This window comes from Thermobia domestica, chromosome 7, assembly GCF_964235325.1.
Source record: "Thermobia domestica chromosome 7, izTheDome1.hap1.1, whole genome shotgun sequence".
Classification (NCBI taxonomy): Eukaryota; Metazoa; Arthropoda; class Insecta; order Zygentoma; family Lepismatidae; genus Thermobia; species Thermobia domestica.
The window spans coordinates 289090907-289103966 of record NC_137460.1 but is presented as its reverse complement, the minus strand read 5'-3'; the positions used below and the strand labels follow the sequence as shown (position 1 = coordinate 289103966).

Sequence of the window (13060 nt, the reverse complement as noted above, 5' to 3'; positions counted from 1 at the left end):
GATTAAGGAAAGCAAAATTGATTGACCGTATTAAAGAACACGAGGACCAGCAGAGCAGATTAAAGTGTACCCAATATTTTCGTTTAAAATATAAGAATAAGTATATGTGAAGAAACAAAACCAAAAGATCTTAACTAAAAGTTGAATTGAAAGAAACGTAATTTAAAACATTTAAAAGATTTAAAATACAAAACACTGTAGGATACAAAGACCTGAAAAGATTAGTGTACGCGCCTTCGGCGTGGGAGATCCTGGTTCGATTCCCGGCGGGAGCTCATGTTCGGATTCCACATTAATCAGTAGGTCCCGTCTCATATAGCCTTGCTGCTGAAAGGGACGTTAAACTCAAAATCAACTTAAAGACCAAAAAGATGTAAATGCAAGTGGCAGAGTTAAAAATAAAATGAAAGGCAAATTTTTTAATGCACTGAAAGTGAATATCATTTATTTGTAAATTTAAAAAAAGAAAATGGAATACAAGATCGAAAAGAAAAAGAGAAAATACACCAGGCTGTACTCACTAGCACAATGACGTAATGAGGGCGGAAGTTATTATGTAACTGATAACAAAACACGGAAGTCTGCATTCCTTTGCAATCTTTAAATATTGTCTCTTCGTAAAAGAAAATAATCTCTGCTATGTTCAAATAGGGGTTGAAAAAGAGAACGAATACATCTCTACTATGTTGAATTAGGGTGGAAAAAATGAATACACCCCCTGTAGACCGTGGGTGGACGGTTCAGGGTGTTCGACACCCCTGCTATGTTACGTAGTCTTATGTAATATGTGCTATGGTAAAATAGGGGTTGAAAAAGTGAACGAATCTTATGTATTCTCTGCTCTGCTATGTGTTCGTAGGGGGTGGAATAAGTGGTCATAAAAGAGAACGAATACACCCCGAAAAAGGTACTATCTTTGCTATGTTACGTAGTCTTATGTTCTGCTATGTGCTCATAGTCTTTGCTATGTTAAAATAAGGGTTGAAACAAATACAATTGTGTCTTATATACATCCCCTTTGCTATGTTACATAGGTATTCAGCGTCTGGGGTTAAAAAAATGCTCACAAAAGGGAATGAATCTTATGTGTTATCTGCTATATTCAAATAGGGGTTGAAAAAGTGATCACAAAAGAGAACGAGTACACCCCCTAAAAAAGTGCTCATAAAAGGGAACAAATACACTGTTAAAATAAGGGTTGGAAAATAAGCTCATAAAAGGGAACGAGTCTAAATCTATGCTATGTTCAATTAGGGGTGGAAACGAATACATCCCTGCTATGTTACGTAGTTTTATGTTTTATCTGCTATGGTAAAATAGGTGTTGAAAAAAAGAACGAATCTTATGTAATTTCTGCTATGTTAAAATAGGGGTTGGAAAATATGCCCATAAAAGGGAATGAATACACCCCTAAAATGGAGGTCGTAAAAGAGAACGAGTACACCCCCTAAAAAGTGTTCATAAAAGGGAACAAATACACCCCTAAAATGAAGGTCGTAAAAAACCGTGGGTCGACGGTTCAAGGTGCTCGATTTCCCAGGGGCTCCTGAGTTGAGCAAGTATGTTCTAATATGGCCCAGATCGATCCATTTTCTACTACTTAAAGAAAAATTAAATTAAGATTTATTAACTCATTTAGATTCTTATCAACAAATTTAGCAGTATTAGCAAAAAGCTACAACTAGAACAATGTCGAATTGAAATTCTTTCCTACTAATGTAATTGATCAGTAAGAAAAATGTATACATTTGTTTATGTTGATTCACATGAAAAATTAAAAGAACCTGTTCCGCTATCCAGAGACAAGTTTAAGAGTAGATTAACAGGAGAAGAGATAAATGATGAGGATTATAATCATATACTAATCTGTAAAGTATTCAAGTGAAAAACCTTAAAAGAATATACTCAATATTTTAATAAAATAAAAGTGTTTCAATTAGCAGATATTGAAAATTTCAGATATAAATATCAGTTGTATGTAGAATGGCATTTCACTGGCCCTGGATTTTTCTGAGATGCAATGTTAAAAATTTTAAAAAATCAGAATTATTAACTGATTACGACAAATTGCTTTTTATAGAAAATGGAGATGGAATATTTCAATGTTCAAATAGATGTGCAGTAATAAGTAATAAATATGTAGAAAATCATAATCCTAAAAAGAAATACGTATATGCAAATGTACATGAATGCAAATAATGAATATGGATGCCTTGTGGAGAATTTAAATGGAAATATGTTGTTAGCGCAAAAGAGAAATATTCGTTGAATAGAATATTACAAACAGAAGATGATTCTGATATTGGATATATACTAAACGTTGATTTAGAATATCCAAAAGAATTTTGTAAACAGCATTCAGATCTACCATTAGCTCCAGATAATTATATAAATAATAAATTTCTAAGATTATTAACCAACACTTTAAGATACAGCTATCAAAATCTGAAGTTCCATCATAAGGTCTTGAACTGAAAAAGGTACATAATTGTTAAAATTTAAATAATCAACATGGTTAAAGAAGTACATATATTAAAATACAGAAATTCGGTCACAAGCAAAGAATGATGTTCAAAAAGCTTTCTTCAAGCTGGAAAATAATCCTGTTTTCGGCATAAGAATAGAAAAAGAAAATAGATATAAGACTTAAACATAATAAAAAATTAGTGCAATTTTAATTAAACACAATTTTAATTAACAGAAAAGGTGAAAATAAAACAATATACTTGCGAGTCAAATTAATTCTTCTAAAATATTTACACACACTAAGAACAGTTTTGAAGTGTCCACCACACAAGTTAAAAGTATAATTCTTCGGCCTTCCTATTCAGTATATATAGGTTAGCTGTCATATACGTACATCAACACGGGAGTTTTGAGTTTCGTTCTAAAGTTACATAAAGGGTATTTGATAATATTGGGTGAGAGGTAAAGAGACATTTCTTTATTTTTCGTCAGTTTTTCTTGATATTCAGTTAAGTAAGAAGTGTGTATGAAGGCACGGGTCGGAACTTTAAAAAATGTGTGCTTTATGCAGCGAAAAAAAATAGCAGAGATATAAGGTTCCCTTTCAACTGAGATAAGAAAATTACATTTTCTTTTCTTTCTTTCTTAAAGGGATTGCAAGTATAACTTGTTTTCATTCCTTCCTTATTATTGTCTAAAACAGATGTAGTCTATGACTCTGAATATTACGAAGGAAACTCTTCTATACATCTGTTATTCACGTTTTTAGTAACAAATAGTTTCTGCAAAGTGTCCACGCAAACCTTCGGTTTCTATCACAATTAGAATAGGATTATATAAATACGCAATTTTATTTTTAACTTCTCCAAAGAGCTGTACATTCATTATTTTTTATTTATTAAGTTAACAAATAGACGATCTTTACATAACTTTAACAATTTTTTATTATTTAAACTGAAAGTAAGATATTCTTTACCCATATTTTTTAATTTTACAACGGCGGCATATGCATGTAATAAAGTCATAGCTTCAAAAATTTTAACTTGACAAGTTCAATAAAATGTTCCCATATCAATATGTGCAATTAAGTTATTACGCTTCCTTTCAATCAAAAACACTTGTATACATACTGAAGAACATGGAGCTGGTTCTTCGTAACAAATACATTAAAGGACATTTCTTCCAGGGGCGTCATTTCAGACTTTGCTTAGGGGGGGCAAGAGCACCACCGACATAAGACTTTCACGTTTTGTACTAGTATATTAGTAGGCAATCTATTAAAGTACATGTATTCTTCAAACTCTTGGGGGGGGGCAATTGCCCCCTCCTGCCCCCCCTAAATGACGCCCCTGATTTCTTCATGCATTGTTCACTGTTCTGGTTACCCTTAATTCCCTTTCTTACCTAAGTTTACCATTTGGTTACATTTCTGCACACATTATCGGTCCTCCAACTCCAACATCAATATAGTTCCCTGATTATCTTATTAAAAAATTCTCATACAAGTGTAAAGTGAAGGCTTAAGCCTGTATTCTCTTCTCACAGTTTATTGATTCCTAAGGAGTGGGAGTTAACATTATAACCTTTATTCATGTTTCTACACGCTCAAGACCCCAAAAGTAGGAGAAGTATTCTCCGTATGATTTCTATTTAGTCACATAATCGTAGTATAATACTTGCATGGAAGAGTTCACGGGTGAATACAGTTGATTAGGGGGAAAACGTGTCTCATCAAGTTTTTATGGTAGTTTCTACAAATAAGTTTATATTTTTGTTTTCATATTCCTGTGAAATTTTACATATGTAACAATATGATTTTTACATCTGCAACTGTTTTCTGTTTTTCCAAAACAATCTACTCAAATACTATTAACCATAGCGTCCCCACTAACAATTTCTTAGAGTATCCAGTTATTTTATGACTGTGTTGCTCTTATTTTTTTAAAATAATGCACAGATTTATGGGTGTCTACATTATTCTCTGGAGCACCGAAGAATAGAACATGACAGCTTCCATTTTGTTTATTATTTCTTAAACCTCTCTCTCCAGCTTAGTATGTCATTACCATAACAAGTTGCAAATAGGCAACACTGAAGAAAAAGAGAAGAACGATTTGAGATTCTAGTTGTTTGTAAGGAATGCAACGGGTCATATATTTTGTGTTGTTGAAGATTTAGTGCTCTTCAAACTTGTGTGTTAGGGTAAGTATATTTATTCAACATCATTACCACCACACGTTTTTTTTTTTTTTTATAGCAATGCCTGGTTTTAAATTTGTTTACGATGTTTATTGTCTGCTCTAATACTATATTTATATAACGAATTCCGTATTTGTGAGTTGGCGATTAACAATGTCAATAAGGATTTATCGCCATTTTGCCATTACGATCATAGTCACTACTATAGCGTCCTTTTACGTTGAGGCAATGAGATAGAAGTGCTGTAATAACTATTGAACCATACATGATTGAACTGTATTAATATTTGCTCTGAAGGATTTGGGAAACTGGTCCACCACATATATTACTGACTTCAGGTTAGGTAAAGTTAATTTGCATTGGAAATGTTAAAGTTATTTATATGATGTGAGGGTGATAGGTTGTCCGTTGTAATTAAAAATGCATTAAAATTCTTAATGTTACATAAATAGTGGAACAGTTATCTAAAGCCTTGGCATTTCTTCTAGTTCGTTTTTTCTTTTTCAAAGAATAGTACAAACAATGCAGGTCATATTTTTATATGAGGAAGAAGAAGATAATTTTAATTGAAGCTATTAAGGCTATTAATAACGGTGTTTATGAATTAAGCACGGGTTATTGAGCAACTAACATTAAAAAGTAATAGCAAATGCTTGTTGGAAACTACCATCGATATATAAGTGCAGGCTGTACATTTGATAAGTGTTCTATATTGTCTTCATTGGTTAAATATTTGACATGTGCTTATTTCGTTTAGTGAATGAATAATTCTGTAGCAAGTTTATATTTAATTCTTAAAGTGTAATAATAGTTTCTTACAATATAATGCCATCTCAAGCATTTACTATTTAAAGAGAGGATTGCTCATTACAGGACAAAATTAAAGGAAGATCGAATAAAATGGCGAGAGTGCATAGAGGAAGAAAGAAGTAGATACAGAGAAAGATTAAGGAAAAGGAAACTGCAGCCAGTAGATAGAAGTCCAAAAGAGGAAAGAAAGCAACTAAAACATAAGACAGAGAACCAAAGAAGAAAAAGAACGAAAGACAAAAATTTGTCAACTGCCATTAGAGAAACGCCGGCATCTCCATCAACAGAACGTAGGTAAGTTACACATGCTAGAAGAAATAGAGATACCTGTAATCAGTTTAGCATACTCCTCTTGCTACTTAATTGTCTTGTTCTATTGCAGTCTAGTTATTTCGGTTGGGTGGAAAGTGCTAATAAATAGCTCTATGAGAAAATGTATGTTTGCTCCTGTTCGTCGTGCTTGTAGAAAAAAAATAGTTGAAAGTAATGATCGATATGTTGCCTTAATTAACTAATTGCCTAATGCTTTTTGAAGTTCCCTAATCATACCTTGGAAATATATTGTTCTTTCTTCCTGGTACATATAATCTCTGAGTAATTGTAAATTTACTAAGGGGGCTAGAGATAAGAACAGGAATTTAAATATTCTAACCGGCAACTTTGCAGATTCAAATAACAAATCTCTTAAAATTAAGACATACTCTCTTCAAAGTTTCCAAAATTTCAGTTTCTAAGGGGTTGGAACTAGAGGTTGTAGAATAGGGTACATTTGATATATATGATTAGATAATTAATGACAATTAGTTAATACTGGTATTTAAATAGTTCAACAATGAATCATTGAAACTAAGTGCAATATCACTCAAACGTAGTAGTTGTGTTAGATTCATTAGAAGGCGGGACAATATTTAGTTTGTTTTTCTTTACTTTTAGTGACAAAAAGAATGTTAGCAAAAAGTATATCTTCAGGTAAAAGTAGTCAGAAATTATTTTCGTTCTGTATTATTTATATTATAATTTCAATTTCGTTCGTTCTTTCCAGCGATCAGTGTTCTCAAAGAAGACGCGGAAAGCAACATCTAAAGAGAGCCACAGCCGCTCCATATAGGAGAATTAGAGAACTGAAAATTAAGAAGAGGAAAGCATAGAGATACAAGAAACGTTATCAACTTGGAGTAATGAGAAAGAGGGAAATTTATCTGAGCTTAATCCTCGAAAAGAGTAACGTTATGTCCTCAAACTAGTAAAAGCCGTTGATGATAAGTAATATAATTATGAAATTTAGTATATGAAATATGTTGATAATAATAGATTCTTTCGGCCCTCAAAGCCAGATATTTTGTGGTATGAAAGATGAGATATTGTGGCTCTCAACGTACCTAAACCCCAGCATGTAAATAGGATAAGAGGTCTTCATCTTCAAATTAATCCCATTCTGTGGAAATGTCTTTGTAAGCAATACCAATTGGCTTGTACATGAACTGTGTTTTCAATTACATTTGTCGTGATTACAACGTTATATCATTACCGTCAGAGTGATGATGATGTAAAATTTTACATTTAAGGTAAATACATTTCAAGTACAGTAAGGTTGTAAATATAAAATATAGGACCAGGTTTGATGTATTACGGAATAATTGTGTTAAATTATTACTTACTTTAATAATAAGCAGATATTCCGCTGATACCCCTATGTTATAGAAGTCAATTTCTGCATTTTCCAGTATTAGATTAGTACTTCATTTAGTGTTTTCTCTTAAATTGTTTATATTATTAATAAATGGATTACAATAGACCTAATAAACATGAGAGATGAAACAAAATTCTAATACATCAATTATTATGAAGAAATATAAAACCGTGACGATAATGACAAAAATTAGCAAGTAGTTATAGGAAATCAATATCAATGATTTCTCTAAAATATTTTGAATTATAACGCTGTCTGATGATTTGCAGTCATTGCCAAAGTATATACTTTATTTTGAAAAATTAAACATTAGGGGGGGGGGGAGAAATAGCATTTTCTCCCTTATTAAAATATTTTCCCTTATATGCTTTTTTCTTGTTTCATGGAGGACAAATACAGATTATGTAAATTTAGAGGAAATTGTGAAAAATTTAGTATAAAATTATAGAAAGAAAATGTTTACTAGTATTTCACTTTTTTTTTTTTTTGGTCAAGAGCTCTTATCCTACTTACATGATGGGGTCCAGGTATACTGAAAGCTACAGTATCTCCTCTTTTGAGCCACAAAATATCTGGCTTTGAGAGCCGAAAGAATATATTATTACCAACATATTTCATGTACTGAATTTCATAATTATATTCCTTACCATCAACGGCTTTTACTAGCTTGAGGACATAACGTTACTAGTCTCTTTCCGAGAAGTAAGCTCAGATAATTTTTTTTTTCATTATTTCACGTTCGTTTGTTTCATATATCACTATGAATTCCTCTTATTAATTTTCTTTTCTCCAATTCTTTAATTCTCCTACACAGAAAAAAATCGTATGTGCGTACGTAAAATCGTATGTTACATTTGTAAATCCTGTAGTTTTCGGACTAACGTACAACAGACGTATAACTGAAAATGCATGTTTTATAATTCTTTCTTTATAAGTGTTCCATCTATACGTACCTTCCATATGAAACAATATACAAGTCAGGATCTCACATACAAATGGACGTAGATAACATATAGCTGATGTATAACGACTCACCAAGGGTAGTCATTAACCTGGTTCGATCGATGATATAGGAATCTCGAGTGGTAGTAATAGTTTGCATGTAAAAATATCTTTAATAATTATACATATTATTATTCTCACCTTTTCTATCAAAATTATAAAGTCGATGAACGGTATCAAATGGTTTATTAGTTGATACACTTTTATGTATTTTCATTCAAATTGCCATGCACACATACAAGATGATTAGGTATCCATAAACAATTACATAGCAACTAACTACATAACACTATCTATATCTCTTACAGATATTAAAAACATTCTTCTTTTGTTAATATTAAATTAACATTCTATTAAGTATAGTGCACATGTATGAGCACTTTCTGCCCAAGGTACAGGTAATTAATAATCTATCCAAAGTATTTCGTTCTATAAAATGTCGCCCGACAATTGGACTGAATATAAATGTCATAAGCGAGCTTGGCGTTTATCTTCAAGAACCACTGGTCCGTTTACAATAATGGTCTTCCATTGATTACATCCGTTACATTTTGATCAACCCTCGTATATATAATGTTATTTATTTTCATTCCTATAAATACATTCACAATAAATCTTTTATTCCATTATCATTTATCTTTTATTACATTAATATTTATTCTTTATTATTAAAAACGTCGACGCTTATTAATATAATTAACGAGGGTGAAACCCAAATTACCATGATTAATAGTTTCAATCATTATTAAAACGGTGATGTTACAAATAATGTTTGATCTTTCAGGACGCATTGAATAACAAATAAGTTAGATGGTGATTTTAATGTATACATCGTAGCACTAAGATGTCATAATAAAGAAGAATCTTGTTCGAATAATATGTAAGGTAGCGCATAAAGACAGTCGTCGGATAAATAGCTTAATAGAATGAACCTTATTCTTAACATAATCTTTGACAACAAATTCTCAACACAGATCCATATAATATAAATAACCTTTGCTTTTAATCAATCACAAATCGAATTATAATTCTTCACATTAACAAGAAAAAAATAAAAATCATTTGAAAATTAACTTTCCAGTCTATCTAAAACTATATTTAAGCACTTCAAGTATTCATAAGAGTCGTTTTCATTATCAACATTAACTCATAAAATTGAAAATAAAAGTTCACAAGAATCTATAACTGATATGGGTTTAACCTAATTTCATTAACGGTAATCAGCTTACATTCGTACTTGCATATGATTCTAATAAAGTACATTGTACTGCACAATCATGATTAGGTTCCACAATATGTTGTACATGTATTTCATCGTGATTCTGATTTTGATACGAAGTGCCATCTCTTGACCTCCAATTACGTCTATCCATGTAGCTTGTTGTATTCCTGTAATTTCGCCCTATATCTCGATTGTTTTTATGTCTACTTCTGTTGGGTGACCTGACATCAGGATTACCACGATTAATTAGGTTAGGCTGATTCCCTACATAACTTTGCCTATTTTGCTCGTTTTGATTACTAGAATTTACTCGGCTTAGGTTGTGTTCCGTATCATTCACACTTCGGATATTTAGATTCCGAACAGGTACAAAATGATCTGAATTATTCTTATTTTTACCCACTCCTACTTGTTGATTCAAAGCATGGTATTGAGTTTCATAGCATTGGACAAGCATTAATAAATGATTGAAACTCATACATTGTGTAGAAAACAAGATCTGTTGTAACTTAAATGGGAGCAAATTTCGAATCGATGCTATTATTCTAGATTCCGATTGCAATGGATTAACGACTTTTAATTCGTTGTATGTATTTACAACAAACTCAACAACAGATTTGTGCAAACGAGGATTGAAATGTTGATTTCTAATGGTGGCATCTCGATTTGCAAGCAAAAAGTCATTTTCATAATTGGCGATCAGTGCCGCCTTAAATTCCTCATATGTATTGATGTGATCACGTACTGCTTTAAACCATAAAGAACATGGTGGGAGTAATACATGAGGGATTAATTTCATATATTGTGATCTATCTATACACATTATATTGCATTCGTCCTGAAATTTTTCCAGGAAAGAAGTAGCGTTTTCATTACATTTACCACTGAATTTACTCATAGCCCGTATTTCACTCATCTTAACATTTAACTTTACCTTCCTTTTATCATTCCGTGTACTTATTGGGTGACAATTCCTATCCATGACGTGATGTGTCGTTGCACCATCCCTTTTCCGCCCATCTGTCCTCTTCGGATGAATTTCTTCCAAAATAATATCCTCATCAGACACAGGTGAAGGCGAAGCCATCTCTGGTGATTGGGGAAACTCCAAGCGATCACTACCCATATTATTGTGGTATGTGTTGTCCTTAACCTGTAGCGTTCTAATTTCTTCCTGTAGAGTAGCTATCAATTGCGTATTTGCACGTATGTTGTTAGAATTATTGATGACCTGAATCTTTTGCTGTTGAACAGAAGATTCTGTTACTTCTAAATCCTTTTTTACACCACTGATTTCTTGGATTTGGTGGTTGTGCTTATCCTGACAATCCTCGGATATTCTTTTTAACTTTTCCTCGAACTGCGAGGTGATGTCATTCATCGCCTGGACAATTGACTGTTTCGTTTCATCTGACTTCTGTTCCATTCGTCTACTTAATTCCTCATATTGTTTGTTAGATTCATCGGATTTATGCTCTATCGTCTGCTTCAATTCTTCGTATTGCTTATTGGATTCTTCGGACTTCTGCTCTATCGTCTGCTTCAATTCTTCGCATTGCTTGTTGGATTCTTCGGACTTCTGCTCTATCGTCTGCTTTAATTCGGTAGACATCTGAATCAATTGTCGCTGTAAGGCTAGCAAGATTCGGTCTTCTGATGTCATTCCTGGTGCTACACTATGTTCACCGTCGTCACTATTATTGGATTCTTTCTCAATTGCCTCACCGTTCATTTTTCTTATAATTATTCTACCACTTCTTAGTCTGGTGAAATTTGTATTCATTAACTTTATTACAAAAGTAAATTCACCCTTACTTTGCTTCGGGATATGAATTTACAGCAAGTCCCGGGTGAGGTAAACCAAAATTTTTATAACGACTCACCAAGGGTAGTCGTTAACCTGGTTCGATCGATGATATAGGAATCTCGAGTGGTAGTAATAGTTTGCATGTAAAAATATCTTTAATAATTATACATATTATTATTCTCACCTTTTCTATCAAAATTATAAAGTCGATGAACGGTATCAAATGGTTTATTAGTTGATACACTTTTATGTATTTTCATTCAAATTGTCATGCACACATACAAGATGATTAGGTATCCATAAACAATTACATAGCAACTAACTACATAACACTATCTATATCTCTTACAGATATTAAAAACATTCTTCTTTTGTTAATATTAAATTAACATTCTATTAAGTATAGTGCACATGTATGAGCACCTTCTGCCCAAGGTACAGGTAATTAATAATCTATCCAAAGTATTTCGTTCTAGATGAAGGTAACATACATACAGTATGGCGCTAAATTCGTTGTACAAAAGCAGAGGAGTGATTCCTGGGAGTAAAACAAACGAAAAAGTTGCAATAAACGTAGGGCGAAAACCCCATCGTTTACGTGTTATAGGCTGCCGAAATCATGAAAAAAATGAATTTTAGAGTTTCATAACTCCAAAACTATGGGACCTACCTTGGTCGGGTCAAGACTTCACTTAGGAACTAGTATGTGCCCTATTCAAAAATGCGTGTTTCAGAATCCTGAGGTGCTTCCACAACAATTTTTATAGAGGGAGTTTGACTACGGGCCTATGATATAAAGTACTCTCCAACTACCTCCGTAAAAATTGTTGCGTGAGTACCTTAGGATTCTAAAACATGTATTTTTGGATAGAGCACATACCAGTTCCTAAGTGAAGTCTCGACCCGACTACAGTAGATCCCATAGTTTTGGAGCTATGGACCTTTAGAATTCATGTTTTCGGCAGCCTATAACACGTAAATGATGGGGTTTTCGCCCTATGTTTATTGGAACTTTTTTGTTTGTTTTACTCTCAGGAATCACTCCTCCGCTTTTGTACAACGAATTTAGCGCCATACTGTATATGCATGTAATATAAGGAAGACTGTTAGATATCAGACAACCTGCAGCGGCATGACGTAACATGTAACATGCATGACGTAGCCTATGTAACATACAGATAACGTATGCTCCGTACTGATTTCTGTATTAAGCAAGAGGATTCCGTATATTTGTACAATATACCGCTGTCGGGAGAACGGATTTTTATCAGTGTATATGCAGCGGTTGTGACCCTCATTAGATGTGTAAAGCTATATATACTACGGTCTCCGACATACACCAATAGAAGGAAAGAGTAGTTCTGAAAGGTATTTATTGAGTTAAGAAAAATGGTGTATCTACCTATGAATTAACATTTGTTACTGAATTCAAGTCTTTTTCTTAAAATATCGTTTCTGCGCGTCGAAAACCTGCTATGTACAGACATAGTAACTTCTCAGGAGAAGCAAACAATGTGATTTCTCACCTTTTAAATTATTAACAAGTATTATTTTTCCCAAAATGCACATCCTATTGCAAAAAGAAATAACGCATTGATTGTGGCTGTTTTGATGTTTATCGGACCAGCAAGTTTGGCTTTACACTGGTATCTACCTCCAATAGTAATTGTAAAAGCAACGTTTCCAGTAATAATGTTATACAACAGAAGCATTAGTTCACGAACAGAAAGCAAGTGTAAATTATTCCGTGTAGAAGAAACAAGAATGCTGCAAATCTCGGTTACAATCATTAGCATGATGTAATGTGAGAGGCAGGCGGGAATAGAGGGAATGAAATTCGTAACAAGTCGGAAATTGGTTAGGA

General features: G+C 32.8%; 1 protein-coding gene across 9 annotated transcripts in view; it reads left to right on the top strand.

The window, feature by feature from the left end:
• The window catches only part of LOC145691015 (uncharacterized), a 220959-nt gene that overhangs the window by 110550 nt on the left and 97349 nt on the right, over positions 1-13060 (top strand). For 4 of the 9 annotated variants that reach the window (XR_014132322.1, XR_014132323.1, XM_081766533.1 and 1 more), the window contains exon 4: positions 5539-5769. The exons of 4 other annotated variants lie outside the window; for them this stretch is intronic. Coding sequence is in view for 2 of the 5 variants with exons in the window: in XM_081766533.1 (XP_081622659.1) it covers positions 5539-5769 (231 nt within the window). In the remaining 3 variants the exon portion in view is untranslated. Of the gene's footprint in view, positions 1-5538; positions 5770-13060 lie in introns of those variants that run through there. One more of the 9 variants, XR_014132327.1, reaches the window with a different exon arrangement.